Source organism: Channa argus, chromosome 7 (assembly GCF_033026475.1).
Source record: "Channa argus isolate prfri chromosome 7, Channa argus male v1.0, whole genome shotgun sequence".
Lineage (NCBI taxonomy): Eukaryota > Metazoa > Chordata > Actinopteri > Anabantiformes > Channidae > Channa > Channa argus.
Genome location: NC_090203.1, coordinates 23,350,322 through 23,375,892, shown reverse-complemented (window position 1 = coordinate 23,375,892; position 25,571 = coordinate 23,350,322). Strand labels below are relative to the sequence as shown.

The window sequence follows — 25,571 nt, the reverse complement described above, 5'->3', positions numbered from 1 at the left end:
GTCTGAGGACTTAATTTCCTGCACCTGCAGTCTGTGTGTGCAGAAATATTGTCCTAGTGCAAAGTCTGTAACTATTAAATGTGGGTAGTTTCTAGATTTAGTTGTTGCTCCGTCCCTGACTGAAAGCTGGAAGCTTATAATGTTAAGTGCTCTGCTCTTGTCAGTGAGATATTTGAATAATTGGTTGATAACAAAGCAGTAAATTGGACCGTTAAAAGCAAACGTTTAACTTTCATCAATACGCTCATAGTAAACTGGACTCAGCCTTTTGAAAAGCTTGAATGTAACTGTTGATTTTCTGAAACAGGTTCTCGACATGTCTCTACAATGACAGCAACACCAGCTGGAATATGACATTTGCATAAAACCGTTGTCAGTCTCACCTTTGTACTGGTTCCTTCCTGCTCCAATTTAGTGTTGTTTCATTTAAGTGAAGTGCACAACACATGAGCCAGTTCACTGGAAATATTTTACACCGTGTGTCTTCTAGCAGAGACTGACTGGGGTGAAGATGTATCACTCTGTTAGGTTTTCGGGAGCTACTGTACATCAACACTCAGTCCTCTTGTACAGTGGCGTTGCAGAGTGGGGGATCTTCTCTCCCAAACACGGTTTGGCTGACAGACACTCTAACAAATAAGATACTCACGGAATTAATGTAGTATTAGTGACAGCTGAAAGGACCAGTCCCAGCAAGGTTTGACAGTTTAATCAGCAAATGCAGCAGTCAGCGTTGGCTAAAAATGACAAGCAGCTGCTAAACGTTTTACAGCCAGAGTTAAGCACATTTTGTCAACCTCAATGTCTGAGTCACTTGCCTAAATTAGTTTTCATATACACACACAAATTTCTAATTTATGCAGCAGAATGATGCACTGTAAAACCTAACAGTGAATGAGAGCAGTGGACATTAAGACAATGATTTCCCAACAGGCAACACTATAGTGGTATAAACTACTTCTGTATCCTGCCACCTCGTCCTCCCAGATCTCAGCCAGCAAAAGCCTCAGCAAACATTTCCACAGAATGTGGTTAAGGGGCCAATATTTTCATAAACTCTTATCCTACGCATCTAACATGTGTGAGAGCATTTTAGGGAGGTTCGAGTGTGAAATGCTGCACAGTATGTGACCATCAGTGGCACTGGGCCTTGTTCCAATTGTTCAGCAACCTTGCTGTAGGTGGTCAGCCCACCTTGAGCTTGGTACTGCTGGAAGCTTCTTCAATTAAAGGGGGTTTTTGTCACGATCTGGCCCTCAGTTACACCTCCTGCCTTTGGACTTTTATTTTGTAGCCCCTTTTCCCCACTTCCTGTTCCTAGTCCTGACCCTTAACTTTACCTTTCGTTATCCCTCTGTTATTGTTTGCACCTGTTTCCCCTCAGTCTTTAGGTCCAGCCTTCCCCACAGTTCCCTGCCAGATCCTCATCTTTCCCGATCACACCGATCTCTTGGTCTACCTGACCGGAGTAATCTTGGCTCCCCTCAAATGGACTCTAGTCTCAAGCAACTTTTGGTCAGCGGTTTGGTGTGTTTCTGTTGGTTAGTTTCCTTTGTCTTTACCCGTATGTACATTTTGGTTTAGCAATTTGTGTTTCTCGTCCGTATCTTATTTTATTTCTCAGCCGTTTTGCTAGTGTTTATTTTGGTTTACTATATTTCACTCCTGTCGTCGACATTTCATCTGTTTGGCGTCTTGTTTTCTTTAAGTTAATTTTCCCTGGTGTTCAGGTGAGCTGACAGTTTGTGTTTAGTCTTTTACCTGCCATGAGTCTTTGTACCCTCCTGTTAGGAGCGATTTCTGTTTATCATTGAATTTTTACCAATAAACACTTGTTAATTCAGCCCCTCTCACAGTCACCTCACTTGGATCCACCTTTGCCCTAATTGTGATAGTTTTTTTTTGTCTCTGTTGCTGCTGAGTGCTTGCTCATTCATGTTAGACTGGGTGGTCAAAACATTGGAACCACCTCTTAATATAACTCACTCCAATACCAACCCCACCACCCATTGGGACCTCAGTAATAACACACAGTACAACTATCACCTTAGATTGTCAGTGTACATCACACTACTTAAATCATTGTAGTCAAAAATGATATTCTTATTTCATGACAAGCAGTAAAGCATTTTTTTGTGAAGTGAAAACATAGCATGAGGAAGAAGTCAGCGCTGTTAAGTTTCACATCTCAACACATCTGACCAGTCATGGTGTTTTGGCTGTAATTGCTCAATCGTCGATTTCACAGTTATTCAGTTTTCTGAGTGCAGCCCCCTTATTGCCACATTGAAGCAGGGGTTTCCAACACTGTTAAACAAGCACAGCCAACTTATGTTATCATTTCTAGCTGATTATACCCCGCTACAGGCTGATGCTGATGGCTGTCATAGCTACATATTAACCCATATCACGCTAGCACTAAACAATCTATTAAAACATGGGGAAGTGTGGCATGAACTACAGCCACTTGTTGATATAACAACACTAGAGCATCTAAAATGAGCTTAAACATGTGACTCAAAACATTTAGTAATGTTGCCTATAATATTCCTTTTAATGTGAAGGGCGTCAATTGTGTAGTTGTACAGTGCAGAGGACACTGCAGTCGTAAAAGGCACATAAGTAATACTGCAGTATATTTGTAGGACAGAATCCTTAGAACTACGTAACAGAAATAGGTAGATCATTACACAAAGATCCGACTGCAAACAGCTTATGCAGCATTTGTCCCTGTTTGACCTGAGGTTAAACAGTACCTGCTCTTGTGGAATACTGTAGCTCACCTTATACACGGTCTGATGGTTAGGTTGACACACCAGACACTTATGAAAATGTCAACTTTAAATCTTAGATGGTTTGAACTCTAGACTTTTGATTGGGTTGTAAAATTGTTGTTAAGAGGCAGATTGAAAATGCTACAGGATTATTGTTAGTGCAGTACTTTATAGATTGGAAATGCATTTTTCCGTTCAGAAATGTAGAGAAATTAATATGAAAGAACATTTCCCTCATTGGTTTTGACACTTAAAACAAGTCAAGCTCAAATCTAGAAAAGATTGAGTTGGGGGGAAAACACAATTTACAGTACTGTCTTCATCAGGTCCAGGTTTTACTCTGAAAACCTTTTATGGATTCAGCAACGTCTGTGTTAAGAAGTGCAAAAACTAGGTAATTTTAAAAAAGCAAAAAAGTGTTCGACTGCCACCTGCGCTACACCTGCATAAACTGTGCCGAATCGGAGCATATCGCACTACTTTTGTTAAAGATAATAAGGTCACTGGTTTCAGAATTAAGAAATATGTCAGCGATGTGTCAGCTCGATTCCTTTTTGTGTGTTTGGGCAACAATGGAGATCTTTGGTACCGACAAACAGATTTATTGTACGCAGCGTGTGTTTAGTCAGTTAGAAGCTGGTAGGACCAAGGTCACTGCGAATTTTAACTGGTGGTCCAAATCAAGTTGATCTCATTGTATTAGCCATTTGTAGTTTTGCCTGTGTATTTTTGTCAACAGTATCTGTGTTATTTTGTTCCTTTTGTTGAAAATGAGCAGGAGGAGGTGGTTTCTACTGTGTGAGAACTTGGCTCATGTAGTCCATCTGCAGTTATGATAGATTTGGTGCTCATCTGTTTTCTGCAGTGAGCTAAAGTCAGACTGAAGTTGCCAAAGAGGCAAGTGGGGAGAGAGAGCGCTCTGATGGTTATTTCTTTTTACTATTCATAAGCGAGGACAAATTAGATATGAAACCTGCACAATGTATCATAAACTATCGACTACCATTGTGGTTCACAGGTCAGTGTGAGGTTTCAGGAAATCGTGCATCACAGAGCTGGGCCACAGGTGTGTTTTCAGTAGTCAGTCATGGTTAGCTGAAATCTGCCGTGATGAGATAAGCCAAGTGGCTCTTAACCTGTTCTCCTAATCTCTGCTGGTGAGTCGCTTCGTCTGAATACTGCAGGAAATGTGTTCTGGTAGCTTAATGTGTGGATGAAGCATGTTGCACCAAGTCTCCATCTCTGAACCATGCTGGTACCATATGAACCCAAGCACCCTGGTATTTGCATGCTTTACATTAAGATCTTTTTAATCATTAGAATTGGGGAAGTGGACTGACGCTGAAAGGCAGCATCGGGTAGTGGGACTCTGGTGCCTCGGTCTGCCTGTTCCCTTGCCCTTTTCTGTTATTGCATAAGAACTTCCTGTTTCAGGGTGGTTTTATCCTTTGGTTTTGAAAATCCAACAGCCTTTTATATGTCTGAAAGATTTGCTTACTTTGCATAAAGAATTTGCCACCTCAGTCGTAGTGGCAATGCTCCATTAACTGTCAGCCACATGTAAGCTTGTTTGTGCGTGGAACAGCTGTCCAACCAACGTTTAGTAGCCATGTTGCAGTTTGGGCAAAGAGTACTTATTTTTCGTCGCAACCCTCCCCAATTTCGACCGGGCACTGCGCAGCTGGTGATGGGAGTGGGCTGTTGGGGGATCAGTGTCTTGCCCAGGGACACATTGATACAACCTCCGACCCTATGATTGGTAGGCTTCCTTATAGAGGTGACAAGCTAAATGTAAAACCATTGAGAGCCCACAATAAAATGAACACCTGAATGATATGATGTCATTTATTACAGTATGCCTGAAATTAAAATGTGATTTGTTTTTTTTAATTTGTTATTTAGGAATGTCCATAAGTTTTCATTTTTAAGGTTTTATTATTTTCTAAAACTATTTACTTGGGCATAATTTCACTGCTGTCAGCTGGAGCTCTGTGTCTGTGTTTGGCAGAGACAAAGACACACAGACACATAGGCAGGAGGCAATGTTGTATTAGTTTGACATTAGAAAGCTTTTTCATCATGTTCTCCACTTAAACCCATTTTTTTCATAGATCTTTTATGTGGCTGGCCTCTTCAGCCCCGACCTCTTCGATGCCTTTTTCACCTTCTCCAAGTCCCATGGACTGCAGGTGCCAGTAAAATGAATTAGAGGTTTATCAGAAGGACAAGTCTTTCTCAGCTCAGCAACTGTCAGCTTCCAACATTTTTGTCTTCTTATACACAGACAAGGGGACAAGGTTCGACAGCATTTTATCAAATAGGACTCTAATAAGAATCATTTCTACAGAATAACTGTTTAATCCACTCATCAATGTGGAGTAAGAAATATACTTTCCTACACTGTAGCTAAGAATCTGAATGTCCCCCTTATTCCCCAAACTGTCAGTACACATGGCAGAGAACCGCAGTGCAGAGGGCGAGAGAGAGAGAGTGAGAGCGAGAGAGGGAGAGAGGTGACTTGCTGGGTCATGACTAATATCTGCCCTCAGAATGACCTGAATTACCTTCTCATTATTGCTGCCAGATTTTTCTATTTGAGAATTTTCCCTGGCTTTTTCCAAAGGACAGTAAAGTGAAGACTAAAGTGATTCCAAGCGCTTGTACTTGTGCTTATGCTTGAACGGAAGGCGTTTGTGTGTAATACACTGAGTAAGGGAGATGATCTGCATCCTACGCGGTCAATGAACTGCGAAGTGATCAATAAAATCAGTTCAGAAGCTGGAGGAGAGCTGGGTTAAGGTGAGATGATGAACATGCTGCCATGGGATGCTCTCCGAACAGCAGATTAGATGTAGAGCAGTTATGTGGCGCATGCACAGCGAAAACTGTCGGGAGTTTAGATTAAGAGTGCTGAGGTTTTAAAGCTTAACAGTGTGTTTCAGTGGCTTTTAAGACACTGAAGACTCAATGAAAAGCTCCACTTAATGTGTCACATTGGACTTTGTCAGCACAATAAAGGAGACAGATTTTAGAAAGACTCAAATCAATTTGTGGTGGAGTTGCCTTAAATAAAATGGATTTTTATTTTATTGTATTTGATTATTTCCACGAGTTGTTGTGTACTGTGTTACGTTTAGGTGGATTGATGCAGTTCTAGAAAGAAGCACAATACATTTTAACTACAAATGAGCACATGCTCTTTGTGAGGATAGTGTGAGTCCACAGCAGGTTAAAGTGTTGGTCTGCATGTCTCTGAAGGGACAGTATGTGGATGGGTCCCATCAAGGCAGTCATTTTAGGGGTCTTCTACATTAAAAGGTACATAAAGACATACATACATAAAGTGTCCATCTATATATTTTTAAGATACGTGTTCTGTTTGGGGTAATGTCCTTTTACCATACTATAAGTGAGACTCCTACTTCCTCTTTTTGAGGGGTTTGTGAGTTATAAACATGAAACATTTTTCTTTTTCATCAGCATCTGAGACCTTTTTGCCTGCATAGTCCATGATGGAGGTAGTGGTTAAAGGTTTAGGGCTTCAGACAAAAAAAAAAAACAGTAAAAAAGTTTTGTTTGTATGTTGTACTTTTTGGTCTCTTATTTGTCCATAACACACAATATTTGATGACATTTTTAAAATTACACTTTACTTGCCAAGGGCCTCTGCATTTAAAGGAAACCGATCACATATTTTTTTTTTTTTTTAGTAACCACATCGAGGCATCGGATGACCAATATATTTACTAAAATCTACAGCTTTGTTTAAAAGGTCTCTGCAAGGACCATCCATGCATTCTGTGTTAGACTTTCCATCAGTTTAAGACTTGGGGAGGCCATTTTTCCCAACATATTTTTACTTCCGTTAACAAGTAAAGGAAGAGTTGACTGAACCACACAGTGCACTGTTTGTACAAGTAGTCACTATTGAGCACCGCAAATTATTACAAAACAAACTAGCACACAAACCCAACGTTATGTGTGTTTCATCTAAGATTTGATATGAGGTGTAAAACTCCGACCCCCATTATATAAAACGACTCGGTGCAAGTCATACAATATTTAATGTTATCTTATTTGACCTAATTTTGAGATGATCTACTCATGTTATTATTCATCCCCCTGAGGCCCATGAGGCCATGGTACTGTAAACGTATTCAATTGATCCCCATCCTTGAGCGTAAACCCAAGTTATTTTTATCTGGGCTGGCTCATCCATCACATTTTTGTCATTTATAGTCTTCCAGTTTCATCAATCATGTCGACATCCAGAGCCAATCCCATTTCTGCTTCTTCTCAGGATGATAAGCTGGCATTCTATTATCTTACCAAACCTTGTGATACCTCAGATGTCTTATGTATCTGGTCTAAACTTATACTGTACATGGTTTTTGGGTCAACTAGATTCTCTTTGTTTTTTTTGTTTTTGTTTTTTTTTTTTACATCTGGCTTAGAGCAGGATTTCACCATGTGTGGTCACATTGTTTTTGAGATTTCTTCCTAGAGGTTGCAAAAGTGAAGCCATTAAGTGGTCGCAATAAAAATGTTCGAACAATATCTTATTTATTACACAATACCCAAAGGCCAACCTGGAAAAGACCAAGCTTTTCTTCTTTAAGGGAAAGGAACCCCTCACAGAAACCTGTCCATCACCAATACTAACATAGTGGTACCAATTTGGATGACGAGGACCACGGGTAGTGACCCTGAATGGTGGAAGTCATTAGAAGCAAACATTGCAAATCCTCCTTTTACGACATCAGGAGGATTTGCACCTTCCTCACCATCAAGGCATCTCTGGTGCTATAAAATTTCACACACTGGAGACTGTAGCTTTAATGTCAGTTTTTAGCTGAAATGCAGGTTGCCAGATTGTCAGTTTTATAATAGGTTTCTGTACAGACCGGTACCATCCCAATAGTACCAAACCTGGGTACTGAGGAAGCTCGACACATTCACAAGCTCTGTACTTCAACTTCTTTGTGAACACTGAATAGGCTGGAATTGTTTCTGAAACGATTGACTTGTACAAAAAAATCCCTGAAACTCGGCTTCACACAGGTTGCCACCATAAGAACACCTGTTATTCTGTTGTGGTCTCTAAGTCTCGCTCCTAAGTGGTGTGAAAATAGTCATCATGTCACACTTTGCACAAAAGCATCTGACTAAAGTAATTAATAGTTTTGGACATTACAAACAGGCACAGAGCAGACGATGCATGGTTTAGTGCAGGGCTCTTATTAAGCACTTAATCTGTGTGGTTCATATTTCCTCTTAGACCAGTCCAAGCTTCCACCAGCCTACCTGTCAAAGTACTGCATACGGAGAACAATGTTCATGTATTGTGTGACAATATCGTCCAGTGTGACAGATAAAAGTAATACTGGGTAATACAGAATGTTATTTGGGTTGCCTACGTATAGGAACTGATGTATCTGTAATTGGTGTAACAAATGTCTCAGTGGTGGACATTTTTTCTCAAACAACAAAAGAGGTTTTCATGCTGAAAGTGAAACATTGCGACAGAAACTATCCAAGCTCCGTTTTCTTGATAAGAACCGTAACACGACAATGTCGTAGCCCTTCCTTTTTTTGTTCTTCCTCTTCTTACTGAAACCAAAAGCATCTGAAAGGCTCTTTTCTTTTCTCCAAGCAAGGAAAAATATGTACTTTTCTTTTTTTTTTTTTTTTTTTTTTGGTTGGGGGGGGGGGGAGGGGGCCGTTTAAAAAAATTTTTTATGCCCATGCTTTTATCAAACCATGGTAATTGTGAGTTTTTATCGGCCTAATTGGGTTAAAGGGTGAACGGAGTGCAGCCTTTTAATCATTTCGCAAATGTTTTTCCTTTCTTCTGTGTCATTTTAAGAATTTGCTTCTTTTTCACAATTGTGCCCCGAAGCAGCATATGTTTTAGATGATGCTTTTTTTGTTGTTGTTGTTGTTTAGTTTGAATGTGCATCCATTTCTGTGGATTTGACTCAGCCCACAGCAGCACTTTGCTGTTGGGTAACACAAATAGAAGCAAACTGTGAGACTTTTTATTAACACTTATCCGAGCTTTGTTTTGAAGATATTCCTGCTGGTGTACATAACTCTAGAATGGATATAGAGTAAGACGATTTAATGTTGGAGCTGGTTTGACCTTAAGACATGCATGAGGGGACACACAGCAATGTAATTTCCTGAAGAGAGCATCCCATATAGTTTACTGGATGAGTCATCACAGCCTCACAGGGACTGTGCAGCTTTAGCTTTTAATATTTTTCAGATTGACTTGTTGTGTGGTGTTGTGCAGAGCTGCAATTCATCCTCCTCTTTCTTTCAAATAAATACACATAAAATACAAGTTCCTAATTGTCAGCAGATGGCCAGAAGATCTTGCGAGATGGCATCCTGGATGTGTGTGCTGGGATTCTCTTAAATAGGTCAGACAAGCAGTGGAAAGCCTGCTTCTGGCTTCACTAATCTATTTATCCCTTCAGTATCACAGCCATGCGGATGCATTTTAACATTGTGGAAGCTCCACACACACACACGCACACACACACGTTTACACGCTTCTGTCTGATGTCACCAGTGATATGTGACATTTTGCCCCCTGCTGCAGAACCATTAGGCCAACAGATGATAGATGAAAGGATAAGAAGTGCTCTGAGGGTAATTTCTGACTAAGGGAACAGGGATGTTGGGGGAAGCTGCAGAATTCAGTCTTGTATCTGTGACAGTGTTATTGTGGTACGAAAACTCAATTACAATCACAGGTTTAATAAATATTAGTAAATATTAAACATTCATATAAATACTGTAGAAATGCCTGTGTACACTATCAGTAGGTAATTTAACCTAGTAGTGGCGGCTGTAGCTGAGTTGGTAAGGCAGTAGTCCACGGACCACAGGGTCAGTGGTTCGATCCCTGGTCCCGGCTATATGTCGAAGTGTCTCTGGGCAACACACTGAACCCCCAACAGCCCTTTCCCATTCCCAGCTGTGCAGTGCTGGTTCAAGCTGGTAGAAATTGGGGAGGGTTGCGTCAGGAAGGGCATCCGGCGTAAAAACTGTGCCAAATCAACATGCAGACAATGATCCGCACTTTTTCCAAAAAACATTCTGATGCATGTTGCAATGTTCTTATGGTTAAAATTGCAAGGTCATGCAGAATTCATAAGGGATTGGTTGAATTAATTGTTGCGATGGCAACATAGCACATTCCCAAAGGCAACGCCTCAACAAATTGAGCTGAAGAGAAGCAGAAGAACATGGACATGAGAAACTGTGTTCTGGCACTTCTTTGTTTTTTATCATTGTATGGATGTGATGTTTTTCACATATTCCACTTGTCAATCAGTTCATAGATATGCTAATCCACTTACTCAGTCCAGTTTGTCTTTTCCTCTCTTTCTTCCAGGCTTCAAGTGCCCAGTGTGCTCTAAGTTTGTGTCTTCAGATGAGATGGACCTTCACCTTGTCTTGTGTTTAACCAAACCCAGAGTGACATACAACGGTAAGACTGACCATTCCTTATAAACTCACTTTATAAATATAATATTGGGTTAGAATGTCAGAAAACTGCAAACAGATGAAGCTGTATGTTTCTGGCTCAAAATGAGGCAGAGGTGATGATGTACGTGGCACTGTGCCCTGAAACCTCTCTACTTTCTTAGTCCAGGTTTCCTTAACAATGTTATGTAGATATAATGTGTCTTGCAAAAGTATTCATACCCCTTGAAATTTTCCACATTTTCTAACGTTACAGCCAAAAATGTAAATGTATTTTATTGGGATTTTATTTGATAGAGCAGCACAAAGTGCCGCACAATTATAAAGTGAAAGGAAAATGATGGTTTTCAAAATCTGATACCACTAATTAAAATCCAGTGGAACCAATTGTCTTCAGAAGTCACCTAATTAGTAAATAGAGTCCATCTGTGTGTAATTTAATCTCTGTATAAATACAGCTGCTCTGTGAAGCCCTCAGAGGTTTGTTAGAGAACATAAGTCAAAGGAATGAAAGACAAAAGACAGGTCAGGGATAAAGTTGTGGAGACGTTTAAGCAGGGTTAAGTTATAAAAAAAACTTTGAACACCTAAACTGACAGGCTGGGCAAGGAGAGCAATGATCAGAGGCCCATGGTATCTCTGGAGGAGCTGAGCTCCACAGCTCAGGTGGGAGAATCTGTCCACAGGACAACTATTAGTTGTGCAGTCCACAAATCTGGCCTTTATGATAGAGTGGGAAGAAGTAAGCCATTGTTGAACGAAAGCCATAAGAAGGCCAGTTTGTAGTTTGGGACACAACACACATGTGGAAGGAGGTGCTCTGGTCAGATGAGTGCAAAATTGAAGCTTTTTGGCCTCAATGCAAAACGCTCTGTGTGGCTAAAACCTAACACTGTGGTCGGTTGGTCAGTGATTTCCCTCATATTTCTGGCTGACTGAATTTCCTAAGTTGATGGTGCAGCTGTGCTGTGCTTGAGCTGTATGAAAGATTTGGCTGAAAGGACCAGAACTTTTGTCTGAGACAATCAGTTGAAGATTACTTGATCCAAGCTGATATGTCAGAGGCCATAAAGCATGATGAGGCAGAGTTAGGACCAAGAACTTATGGGATACATGTGGAGAGGCAGTGAGAGTTAGAAACTTAGCCCCTGCCAAGAAACCTTGTCCAGATAGGTCAAAGCTGTACACAGAGCTGTTTCAGTGTCAAAGGCTGATGATCGATCCAGTAGGATGAGGACAGCATTACACAGCTGAAGCTGCCATGCGTATGCTGCCTCTTAGAAAACTGTGTTTTCCAGGAATCGACACACCAGACTGGTCTCAAAATTCTCTATGCAGAAAAAAAATCCACCTACAAAGGACAGGGTGTTAAAATAAGGTATTATTCTCTTAAGGGGGTTTGCATAACAAAAAAGCAGTGCTGCCATCCTTAAAGAAAAGAAGTACAAGGGAAACGTATGATGAAAATTGGCAGGTTGTTGCTTATTCCGTCAAACAAAACACGGAGGGAAAGCGGAAGCCCTGAGCCAGCAGTGCAGAATAATAAGCGACTTTAAGTAGCTGCTGATAGCGAAGTAGCTCATGGTGACAACTAAGTGAAAACTTCTGTGATTATAGTTGCTGGTTCTAATTTAGTTGTTGTGGTGTGTGGTATTTGTTGATTAAATATATTTCCAGTGTTTTCAATATTTAATGCTGCTGTTTCAGGTGAATATTACGTTTCACACAATTTCCAGGTGAATTTCCAGTTCACACAAATATTAAAAAGAAGCCCCTGGAAAATGAGGCCCCTTGTTTTACATTATTAGCCCAACACTTCATGCAACAATTAGGACCAAATGACAGTTTATCCTCCAGCTTCTTTTTCTTGCCAATATGACTCTTTTCATAATTCTCCTAAAGACAATAATTTCATGAAATAAGACTCAATTTACATTTTATCCTATGTTAAGTTAGATTCAGAAGAAAGCAGGAATTTAATAAATATTTCGTCGTATAACTTTTTTCCTTGTTCCGTCTGCTTCCCTGTGAAATCTTGTGTAATCTTCCTGTAATAGTTCCAATGGCTGCCTGTGGGCAGCTTCTTTGATTTATCAGTGATTTGTTTTACTTGCTTTTATTTTAATGATGTAACAACAGAGGAGACTGTGAGTGAAGCAAATTTGCATCACTCTCTTTTGTTGTTTCCTTTACTGAAGTGTTCTGCAATTTGCTAGTGAGATCCAGCCTAAATATCGGCCGGTGTACAAGTTTTGCAAAGACCTTTTTTTTATTTCTTTTTCTTTGTAGTTACAGGTATAGTAGTAATAGTAGGAATATATAATAGTAGTAGATATAATCTAGTTTTATTGCATATTTTAAAGAATGCTGTGACCGAGAACTGCAACAATGCGTAAAAACAGTTTTCACACATTTTTTCCAAAAGGACCTCCCACATACCACCGGACGTTTTCAACGCGGATACCTGTACATCGTCAGTATGGGTGTAACGGTTGTCGAAACCCAGACCAAAACTACACGCAAATGTACACAGCTTTGTACTGCGGTTTCAGACGCCCCTGACCACCCCTGGTCCACTGTTAACATACTCTTTCACAAACCAAAACTCAAGGTCTGAACTGAACCGGGGGGTTTGGAGAATCGCTAAACATCTAATCAAGTGTCAGCCAGAAATGATTAAGCCTAGTGGTTATACTTTGTACAGGTACACCACAGTACACAGGCAAGTGTGTGAAGAAAGCTGCTCTTTATGCAGCTGTGTAACTATACATATAAATTAGCATTAGAATTATTATCTCTACATTATAACTCAAAGCAGTTAAACTTTCACATACAAACTTTCCCCCGCATTTCATTGTCAGCTGAATGTCTCGGGGATAATTCAGCTTCCTCTTTGGGGTAGCTGACTTTCTGTTCAGCCAAGACAGTTTCCTGTCCGTCATATGATGATCATGGTCTGATTGGTTCCCCAACACGTAAAAAAGAAAAGACAAGTTACTTCTTCATGGATGCAGGGTTGAAAAAGTGTTATAGTTTTAAAAGATGACGCTTGCATTTCGTCAACCAATTCTGTTTTGAACCCTCTTGCCCCAGTTGTGTCCTGCAATGTATACAAGTCTTCTTTTAATGAGTGGAGTTGTGATAATGTGTTCATGAAGTCTTAATTTTTATGCTGATGATGTCATTATTTACTGTGCTGCTCTTTCCAAGGCACAGTTTATTTTTCTAAACTTGAGGTCGTCTTTAATGTGATTCAGCAAACATTAATAGCCAAGTCTAAACAGAGGCTTTTAAATCCCCTGTTAATTAGTAAATTTGATCACTCAAACTATTTAATATTTAATATTTTTCTAATATTTTTGAGTCAAAAATAGTGAATGTGAAGTTAAAGGCTGTGTGAGTAGGACCCACAAAAAAAATTGCAAGTGTTATTAAAGCCACTATGGTGTCAAATTTGTTTTAATTATTGGTGATACCTTATCTGACATTTTTACCGTGCTACGGGCGACTGTGGTGCAGGTAGGTAGAGCGGTTGTCCACCAATCTCACAGTTGTTGGTTCAATCCCCGGCTCCTCCGGTCACATGTCAAAGTGTCCTTGAGCAAGACACTGATCCCCAACTTAGTTGCTCCTGGTGAGTGTTGGCCAGCTGCATAGCAGCTCCCCCATCGGGGTTTGAGTGTGTGTGTGGTTGTGAGTGTGAATGGGTGAATAAGAAGCAGTATAAAGTGCTTTGAGGCCAATAGGTAGAAAAGCGCTATATAAGTGCAGAACATTTACCATTTACGGCTACCGGAACTTAACAAGCTCTTCTCTGATTGGGCCAGTCTGAGATTAGATTGACTCCAGTAAAACAGATCACAACCACCTCAGTGATGAGTGTAATTGTGTCTTTTTATTGTTGCCTGATTTTTGCTGCTCAGTTACCTGATGATCTATTAGAGTCTGTTACATGTTCTGCTGTCAGTGCAGTGCAAGGAACTTGTTTGACTTTTACCTCAACTATATAATAAAACATTGTGATTTCTAATACAATTCTGATTTAGTCTGACTCAAGATCAATAGAAAAGACTATTGTATGTAGTGTGGCATGACTAAATAACTCTCCTGGAGATTTTGATCATTGACAGTTGTAAAAATAAAAAAGAGCTTAAATCTTTCTGTGAGACATTTAACTTTAGGCAAAAAGTTTACAGAATCTTCGAAGATCTGACACTTTTGCATTTAAAAAATGTTTAGTTTTAGAGCTCTGTGTTCTCTCCAAAGCTGAGTTTGTTCAGTCAACTGGTGTGAGGTAGGAATCTGCAACATAAACTTACAGGATCAGTGTTGGACAAGCAGTGATTATTTCTCAGGAGCCATTTTAGGACGTTTAGGAAATTCCTCTCACACTGGTGTTAAAGCCTTATAATGTTTTTTTTTCATCTGGGTGAACATTAGACAGGTGGGCCTCACTGACTGAAGGCTGGTCAGAAACGATTAGCAGCTCAAAAGATTCTGTAGTGTGAGGGGGTCACAGACATTTGTTTGATGGTTACAATTTTAAATCATGTAGTGTGATATGAACCACTTGAGCAGAAATCAACAACAGCCAATGAGAGCGAGCTGAGACCCAGGTGTTTATTTGTAGCACTCGACTTATTTGAGAGTAAGAATACAATTATTTGTAACTTCTCTCTGCTTCGCGCTACTTATTCCATTATCTCATCCATGACTTCATCCACATCTCAGCATAAAACAGCACAAACAAGTGCTAGTAGCTGACTTGCTCATTGACTGGGACACTCCGGCTTTTTGAGGTCACGTTTTATCACACAGCTTTCTGTAAGAAGTTCACGGAATTACCTATCTAAAAATCACGTAGCATAAACCCTTGGTGTGTGTGGTCTGAGTTCTTGATTAAATCTTCTGTTGTTTGTGTTCTTAAGATTACAATATTAAAAAGGTAATTAAATCCCTCGTTAGGTCTGCGGTCTCTGAAGAGATTGAAAAACAAAAGCATGTTAAAGTGATGCAATGGAAAAACATTAATATTGATCCAGGAGGATGGAGAGGTTAAGCATTACCATTGGAGCACACATCCATTTTACAAATGTACAGTAGAAAATGAAAAGAGTCTTGTCTTGTTCACCATATCCAGTGTGAAATCACACAAACCTCCCCCTGAATAAAATGCTGTCGCATTGAAAATATAATCAAATGTTAACTGCGTCATAGTAATTTGTTTCAACAGACACGATATTGTCACCATGCAAATTCTGTCACGCATGACTTCGTACAAGCAGCCATCTGTCAGTGACATAATCTGATGAGGACTGACACAACCAGAATGTCATTTTTAGAAATCAGCATAGGCAAACACAGGAAATCATGTGAGGTCTGGGGGATTTACACCTTATATCAGTTGACCTTTCTTACGTGCTGCACTGAAATGTGGTCTTCACCTCTTCCCCCTGACGTCTGACTTTTTTTCCTCTTTAGGTCAGAATTTAGGACAAAATTTTTAAAATGAGTTTAGAGGAACTGCACATGACACTCTGACTGCGATTGAGCGAAACCAAAACATGTAATTGCATTTTTATTGTCAAGTAAAATTGAGGTAAGTGATACACAGTTACACAGAACCTATGACCCTGTGGTCGGTAGGCGTCCACTCTAAATCCGGTGTCTCAGTTGGTAAAGGGTCAGCTTGTCTTGCCTGGGCTCTGTCTTTAAGTTCTCCTTTAGACCCTGGTAGGCGGAGGCATATAAGTTCAGCCGTCCCCAGTCGTGTCCTCTCTTTCTCACTTCTTGTTGGCTCTTCCCTGACCATGCATCATATGTTGTGGTGTAAAAATAACAAAATAAGTAGCACGTGCGGTCTCCTGGACTCGTAGTAGCTGCAGCCTTAAGTCACCTAATACAAAAGCTCCTCCACAAAACGACTGACAAGATAGTGACCCCCCCAAACATTTGAGCTATTGAGGTCACCAAGTCATGTGAGACTTTGTTTTGCCCTCCATATTGCACGCATGGCTGACTTGGACTCGCAGTGCACATGTGATACTGTCTGCTGACTTATAGCTATTTGGCCTGCAGTTCATGCGGTTTCCCCTGCAGCATGGGAATTATCACTTAGTAGGTCGTTGAGTGGACTTGTCATTGCCAATTGTCTGTTACTTGTCATATCATGTTCAACCCGTCTCCGTACACAAATCAGGAATTAAAAGCCTACCAGGGCTTGCAACACAAAGCTGGGTTTTAAATATGAGGGTCCATGTGGGACATGCAAAAAAAAGCGTGAGCGACACGTGTGCCAGTCCGGGACCGTGATCACCTGAATTTTGGAACCTGTGGCTGTGCATGTGGTTGTCCTATGGTTGGGACAAATTGTGGCATGGCCAACATGGCAGGCACTGAGGTGTGATGTTGGGGTGACTGTTGCATGGGAGCGGTTGTCCACCAATCGCTCCAGTTGTTGGTTCAATCCCCGGCACCTCCGGTCACATGTGGAAGTGTCCTTGAGCAAGACACTGAACCCCAACTTAGTTGTGAGTGTTGGGGGCCATGGGTGTGTGAGTGTGAGTGTGAGTGTGAGTGTGAATGGGTGAATGAGAAGCAGTGTAAAGCGCTTTGAGTGCCAATAGGTGGAAAAGCGCTATATAAGTGCAGACCCTTTGCCCTCTGATGTCTTTTCTGGACTTCCTGTCTCACTGTATATATCCTCGTGTAGTGACGGATGGACAACAGTGATATTTCAAGCTAAACATTCTGGAACAAAACAATTACAGTTCCCTGCACCTGCTTTCCATCTGTGCCTGACCGATGCTGTCCGCACGTTAAAGATGTTTTTCCCACAGCTGAGCTGAATGTCATGTGCTGCAGCCCATAATAACTGGCTTTTCCAGGCCTATGTGGGTTAATCCACTGTTACGTAAGGCCGGTCCTAATGACTGTGTTTTGCTGCAGGTGATGCGTTTAATGGTGCACACACGGACTTCCACTTCTCAGTCTAGTGCTAAGCATAGCAGAATGAGACGAAAGCATCCACACACATACACACACGGAAACTGTATAAAGGGAAAACGGGGGATTTTTCCTCATGGCCATTCAAGCGACAGTACAAGAGTGAGTTCACATTAATGCTGCGCTCAGGGATGTTCTGAAAATATTAGATTTGCAACTGGGAATACAGGTAATATTTATCGAAAAAACAATTTCTTCTTATTATAGTTCCTGCTGGACTTGGACTTGGCCGTTCCAAAGCATTACATTTCTTCTGGTTTGTCCACATGGTCTTGAGCAGACTGTAACTAAGCAGCAATGTTCTTTTTGAAGAGTAGTGGCTTCTGTCCTGCAGCTCTGCCATGCACATGATTGGTAATGTTCTCCTCATGGATTTATGAACATTATTAGCCACGTCAAGAGAGGCCTTTATAGTTTCCTAGACATTAAACCCTAGGGGTCCGCAGTGAGCTCCCCTGTGGCTATTACAGTCCTTGCTGCATTTGTTGGTCAACCACTCCTGGGGAGGGTAACAGACTCGCACCTGATTATTATCATCCCATTGACTGAAACACCCGACTCTGATTTCGCTTTTAAAATCAATCGGTAATTCTAGGTTCTCCTACTCTTACCACATATTATCATTTAAAATTGTTAAGATCATTAAGATCCGATTCCACAGTAAGAAAATGAACAAGTGTATTTTTTTTTGTCTTTGGTTAATTGGGTTTACTTTAACTTGTTTTAGGACTTAGAGAAAATGTTCACCAACTTTCAAGCTTCATTATATAAAGTAATGTGATTTATTCAAAGACTTTCTTTATCTGTTTTATTACCACACAGTCTGTCCCTGGGCTCTTGTCACATGAATTAAAAAGGGGGGAAAAAAAACAATTTCTTAAAGTCTGTGAGCTTTCCTGTAGCACCACCCTGAGGACGAAGTGTGAACTTTGCACACAAACCATCACTATTTATACAGGTTAAAATGAATTTAGCTGCACACATGAACACTACTAATAAACCTTTTGGTCATTATGACCTTTAAGACTTTGCTCAAGCAAATATTATATGATCAGTTAAAAAAAAAAAAAAAAAAAAAAGCTAGTCACATCAGTACATGATATTTAAGGTTTACACAAATTTTAATATTTCCATTTCTTTATGAAGTGAAATCATAGTAAAAAGTATCTATAATTGGTTTGTTAAAAAGGCAACGCAGTGTTTTTACACTCAGTCATGTTTGTCTTGTCAATAATAGGACGCTATCTGTCTTATGCATCTGCAGACTGACATGATCAAATACTAATATTGGTTGTGAACGACGTCTTCCCATTTCTTTGGGTGATACTGTGTGTTATAAGCATTTTATGATATGATGTGTGTTGTCTTGCAGAGGATGTCCTCACTAAGGATGCAGGAGAATGTGCAATTTGCCTGGAGGAGCTGGTACAGGGAGATACCATTGCACGGCTGCCCTGCCTCTGCATCTATCACAAAGGGTAGGAAGTGTGGCTCAGGAAAGGCTGCATCATTGAATTTCTTTGCTTTCAGAACAGGTGATGTGTTTGTGTGTTATTTTAGCCTGTAGCCTCTGAGAACTACGGTCGGCAAACAGTTTGTCACTGTACCTACAAAATGTAAGTTAAAACTTTACCGTGCAAAGAAACAGCTATGCTAAATAGTTTTGGAGCATCATATGCTTCCATCCAGATGATGTCTTTCAGGTAACATTTTGCCTATTTCAACAACACAGTGAAGAACCAACCCCTACACAGCTGCTAAAGTGACCTGTCTTTCGTCCAAACCTGTCACCCTCTGAAAACATTCAAAGCAGTAGTTTTATTTTTTTAAAATCAAAACTATAGTATTTGTCTCCTCAGCAAGCAATTGAGCAATTGATTATAGACACAATCATACTTCTGTCTCCCAGTTTCTGGAAACGGCTGTATGAATGCAGAGCAATTTAAATTTAAATAAGAGTGACCAAAACAAATACCATCCTTAGTTGACTTTCTGGAATCCCTGACACAATATCAAAATCCATCTTTAGTCGTTTTTTTTTTTTTTTTTTTTATCCATATCACTCATTCCAAACACTAACACAAACAAAACACAAGTCAGTTGAGTAAATAACAACCTTTATGACCTGAGGACTCCACGGTTTTGTTGAATGTGTAACACCAACAGAAATGGTGAGGAGTAACACTCTGTTCTCGTCTCTTCTTTGCTTTTCTTCCAGCTGCATCGATGAGTGGTTTGAAGTGAACAGATCATGTCCGGAGCATCCATCAGATTAAAGCTTTTACTTTTTTTGCACAGGTAACATGTTTCCCAGCATCCTAAGTGATGCGATAGCTGTAGATATTTGCATATTTGAGCAATAAATGAATGAAGTTCTACAAAGCAAATTCTCTGTCGGTTGTTTGACGGCAGGTACCCCATGGTGAGAGTGACCTGCTAGAGAAAATGGTGGGCTGCTGGACACTGTGACCACTGTGACGACCCCCAAACCCCCTCCCCCCAGTAATGTAGTACCACAGTGTGCCAAATCTCATTTATCTTCAGGGATACAGACTTTATGTTTAAGTTGCACATCGACCCTCAGCCTGAGGCTGAATAGACTCATCTCCTCACATCCTACAGCCTTGACACTAGACAGAGCTCCATGGGCCACAGTGACAGTCACGGCTTTTCTTCCTGACTGGACGCTAGACAACAGATGCCGGCAGACTGTAGACCAGGACACTGGAGGAGGTGGAAACAGTTCTGTAGATGGGGGCTGGGTGTCGGGGCAGTGGTGGATTATTCTTTCCCCGCTTACTCTTGTCTACCAGTGCCTTGTTGTAATGATGCCCAGCTACTGCAGGGTGGCACAGAGGACTCAGCAGAGCCAGCTGGACTGACTGGACAGACCTGCAGGACCACCTCACCGCAGATGCCACGTCACCAGTCCATGTAAAACAAGCCAGACACAGGAGAGCAGCAGAACTGTCTGCAGTCCTTCTGCATCAGCAGCTTGGACATTGTCAAAACTGAAGCGGCTGCAGAATCATGGTGCAAATCAACTGTGAATATTAACAGACACACACACACACACACACACACACACAACACATCATCATTTGTGCTTTTTAACCAAAAAGCACAGAGCGGAGGTCTTCAGGTATTAAAACCTATCCCCAGTCCTGCACCGGCAGCAGTGTATTGCTGCTATTTTTCAATTTTATGTCAAAGCCAGAACTTTGTATCGCTTTAATTAGATACTTGTAACAAGTTATTTTTCACGTTACAATAATATATGACAATGTATGGACGTTTCTCTTAAGAGTAACTTGTATTAACTTTTAATGGTTATGTTGGGTTGTTTTTTTTTTTTTAAATAAGAATTGTTAATTTAAAAATATAAAGTGACAAGAAACTGTTTTTGTTTAGTAATAACACGGATGCCATAACATGGAAAATAAATTGTGGTAACATGAATAGGCTTTGATAATAACTTTGTATGTCAACAAGTAAAATGGAAAGTTTTACTTGTGGCATTTGTGGGTAAATTTGTTTTTCTAGTTTTTTTTTCTTGTTGTTGTTGTTGTTGTTTCTGTTTCATCAACAGTTCTGCTTTACTTTGTGGGAACTTTAGCTTGTATTCTCATGAAGTCTGTGTAATAATTCTAACGTGATCATAGTTGTAGCAGCTGAAGCTACACAGGGGAAAAAAAAGCTTTGTGATGAAAAACAGTTGTAAGTCATTTCAAATCACACTTTTCTCAATGATTGTCACAGTCCATCAGCCTCTTTTTAACAGGTGCAGAGAATTAGGGTGGAGACGCATCACGTCAACCGCAAAAAACAAAACTTGCTTTCGTCTGGGCCAAAAAGGGCACTTTGTAAACCCTGCAAAGATTACAGCCAACCGCCGACAAGCATGTATGTTCTGCACCTGCACAGGTGCAAAATGCTCTTCCTACCAGCAGGATGTAGATGTGTATGTAGGTGGTGGAAAACGTGTGGCACTGCAGTTTATAGTAGTTTTACTGTACCGAGCAAACCTTTGCATCCCTCTATGTTGAAATGGCAACAGATTCAGCTACAGCAGGACAAGTGTTTCTTCATCATCAGAAGTAATGAAAATTGTCAACGAGTGTATGAGTTATATTCAAATAATGAAATTATTATAAATTCTGCCTTTTTTTCTTTGGGCACCCTCTGAGCCATGTTTGTATCCCTTCCAGGTGTCATTTTAGCCATTCGTCAGGCTTCTTCAAATTTCAACTTAAAAACAGCTTTTAATGGTGTTTGATTCTGGACCATCCCTGAGTTGATTTAGCTTTGTCATCATTGTCACTGCCTCCTCATTTTTAGCCTTTTTTCTTCCCTCCACTTTACGCAGAGCTTCAGTGCTTGATGCCGACATACACCCCGAAAACATCAGTGTGGCTCCACCATGTTTCACCGTGACTCTGGTGTTAATCTCCTTTTTATGCAGTTTTTTCTTGCCACACATTCCTGTGCAAATTCTGACCAAATATTTTAACTTTGGTCTAATCAGAGAACATAATCTTGTTTTTCTTAGGCTTCCACTTCCACTTTTATTCTATTCTTTATTATGGTCTTTACAGGTACTTTACAAGAAGTGTTGACAGTCTTTCAAAGATCAGACACCTGTTTTTACAGATTAATGTAGCCTCGTAGTATTAATGTAACCTAAAGGACTTTATGAAGGGGGATGCAAAGTTTTGCACTGATATATTTTCATTATTTTATATAACTATAAAGTTCCTTTTTCATACTCAATGACCATTTTTTTCTTACTTCTGAAGATGAAGAAACATTTGTACACAATGAATCTGCAATAAATATTATGTTGATGGAAAAAAAGCAATTTTTGTTATACTCTTTATGCCAATTTATCATAAAGCGATCCAAACTTTTTCACACAAATTTAGAAACTACACTCATGATTTTATATATTTTCTATGGTTTGAGCAGGTTATGGTAGAAGTGCTTGTGATTGTGGTCCTTCCTGTTGATTGGTCAACCAAACTACAGCAGACTCCTATCTGTTCAGTCAAATCTCCAAACAGGTTCTGAGGGGAAGTGTAATAAATCCACCTGACACACTGATCGACTCTATCGCTGGGGATGGGTTTAACTAAAGACCTCCTAGCTTCTTAGAACAATAGTGTACAGATGTTTAAAACAATGAAAATTATTATTGTTGATTTCACTTCTCTAATCAGTGAAATCACTGAGTGTGGATCCCAGAGTCCCTCCCCTCTTTCCTTCACAACCTGTTCTTTTTCATGACTCAGAATCTACTGCGGGTCCCACCACTATACAAAGGGTAGGGCAAAAATAGAGCTTCATTTTGGAGAGAATTGATCACCACCTTTTTTTGTGATGCTCCAATTCTGAACATTTTTGACCCATCAAATGCTGAACTACACATTTGTGTACAGGGTTTTTCTTTCAGTCAGTCAGCAAAACGGCTGACTGGGACAGCTGACACAGACTCCACTCCCTATGTAATTGTTAGTCACTGTCAACATTTATTCAGTTTATCCTCACCATTAAATACATCTTTCTGAATAAACAGCAGTGTAAATGATGGTTGTCTAAACTGTCATAATCCCCTCCCTCCCCCCATTTAGTGTCCTTGTCAAAACATTTCAAAGTAACAGTGAACTACACTTCAATCCATCATTAAATCTGCCTAGAGCAGGCCGTACTCAAAAGTGAGCAGGCAGAAGGACTAGTGAATGAGGAAACCAAAATGCCCATGACTCTTCTGAAGTGGCGGCTAAGATTGGAGATACTGCACAGACAAATATTTTGGGGGTTCTTAAGAAGCCAAAATTTAATTGGATGTTAGCAAAGAGGAAAAGAAGCACTTACGAAATCTCAGCTAGAGTTTGACGCAAGGCATGTGGAGGAATCGATTGATAGAAGGTTCTTAGGTCTGATGACACCAGTATCGAGCTTTTTGACTATCAGATGAAAATAAATGTTTGACAAAACACTGCACATTAGTACAAACACTCCATCCCCACAGTGAAGCCTGGTGGTGGCAGCATCATACTGTAGTGATGCTTCACTGCAGCAGCCCTGGAAGGTTTGTAAAGGCAGAGGGTAAAATGAATGCAGCATACTGTAACTTAGGGAAATCCTGAAGGAAGATTCGACAGAGCTTAAACAGTTTTTATAAAAACGAATGGGGAAATGTTTTGAAGCTAAATATTGATTTGAAAGCCTTGAATACCTATGTTAACACTTATTTTTATATTTTTAATTATTTACATTACTTTTTTGGGATCTGTTTTCACTTTGACATTGTTTTTTGTTTGTTTGTTTTTTGTAAATTATTTTGTCACAAAAAAAAAGTCAAATTAAATCAACCCTGATGAAAAAACAAATAAAAGGGGAAAAACTCCCAATTGGTGGATAAATGCTTTAGATGTAATGCAAATGTCATTTTCTGACTGCACGTCGAGTTTCAAGACTCCGAAAAACTCTTTAAATACTGAGCTCGGCTCCAAAAAATGCACAGGATTCTAAATAAACAAACCTATTTTTCTGTCAGAACATTTGCATAACATCAATACGAACGTCCGTCACATTGCTACCATGCGTTGTAACAGATGCAACCACAACCTATTGAAAAAGGCTCAGATCCATTTGTATCATGGACAGAGGATCCAGATCTGTGGGAGCTCGGCTTGTACTCTAGATTCTGATGAATGTTTCCTCTGAGTCCCTGAAATTTATGGATGTTCAACACTAAATCCGCCGCCATCCTCAATGGCGTCCTCCCAGTTGTGCCATTTTCTAATTGGGATGGAAGATCCATCATTGGTTCACTGGAGAAAACTGTAAACCTTGGAGTTTTGGGATCCACCACACTTGTGGCTACTGCTTCATTATATGATGTAACCTGACAGCCACACAGAGATTAGCTGAGCCCTGCAAAACCACCTCCGATCAAACAGTGGTGCTACAGAGACATGTCGTTTTTCTGTGAAGAGGACAGAGGTGAGAGCAGCTTGGACTCATGGTGGTTGTCTGTAGCAATAGTGTCTTCATTTGGCTGAGTGATGGACAATTTTTACAGCCCTCATGTCTCACTGTTTACTGACGGAACTGATGACCAGTTATTATTTCATAGTATTATAGTTTCCATAACTGATTACACAACTGGTTTAATACTCGCCAATGATTGTCACTGGCTCTCAGCGGGTGACATTGTCACTCGCCAACTACTGTTTAGAGGAAACAGATCAGGCCTTAGCGGAAATGTTTTTCGTTTTGTTCCCCTCTAGCAGCACAGTGACTCATGCCCCCAACCAAAGAGCAACACCCAAATCCTTTTGGTTATGAAAATGCAGAAGTACAGAGGAAAGAGATAGTGATAATTTAGCTCAAAACTATGAAAAAGTTTGATTGTGACACCTTAGATGTTGTTTGTTTGCAGGAGTTCTTAAATCTTTCAGCCACATCTCATGGTCTTCTGTGGAAGTATTTGCTCGGTCTTGTTCATGTGACCATCACCATGTAACACTTACTTGAACTTCTGTGTTTGACATAATTTCATTTTTTGTAACTGTCATATTGAGTTGTTTTTTCCCCTAATACCACATTTACAGAACAGTGGTTTCTTGGCTGTAGTTGTTGGGGACTGGGAAGGTTGTATATCCACTCTTTAAACTAAACTATGTACTGAGTATGAGGCACTGATGATAAATTAAGCCTTATTTGAGCTGCTGGAGAATCTGTCAAGCACTTTTTTTTTTTTTTTTTAGCATTTTTACATTTTACAAACATAATTTACTTTTTACCAGTTGTGAGCCCCACAAGAATGTGTGCAGTTCAATATGTAACTGACAACAACACATAATCATAGCATCATTTTTTGTTTCTTAAATATTTATGTAAAACTAAACATTTAAGAGTAGATTATTTGGACCATTGTGTTTATTTCTTGCATTGTTATTTGTGTTTGAAGCTAATCTGAATTTTTAAAGTCCACTGAGAAATGTGTCTTTGCTTATAGTTCATTTCACTGTGTTGTCTCTGTTTTCTCTGCTGAACAAAGGCTTTGTGCACGTAAATGGTAAATGTTCTGCACTTATATAGCGCTTTTCTACCAATTGGTGCTCAAAGCACTTTACACTTCTTCTTATTCACCCATTCACACTCACAAACACACACTCAAACCCCGATGGGGGAGCTGCTATGCAGCTGGCCAACACTCACCGGGAGCAACTAAATTCGGGTTCAGTGTCTTGGTCAAGGACACTTCGACATGTGACCAGAGAAGCAAGG

General features: G+C 40.1%; 1 protein-coding gene across 1 annotated transcript in view; it reads left to right on the top strand.

The window, feature by feature from the left end:
* The window catches only part of znrf2b (zinc and ring finger 2b), a 29,032-nt gene extending 5,334 nt beyond the window's left edge, over positions 1-23,698 (top strand). The window contains exons 2-5 of the mRNA XM_067510367.1: positions 10,180-10,275; positions 18,649-18,754; positions 19,495-19,574; positions 19,689-23,698. Of these exons, the coding sequence (XP_067366468.1) occupies positions 10,180-10,275; positions 18,649-18,754; positions 19,495-19,552 (260 nt within the window). The 3' untranslated portion in view covers positions 19,553-19,574; positions 19,689-23,698. The remainder of the gene's footprint in view (positions 1-10,179; positions 10,276-18,648; positions 18,755-19,494; positions 19,575-19,688) is intronic.
* Positions 23,699-25,571: the final 1,873 nt, after the last annotated feature.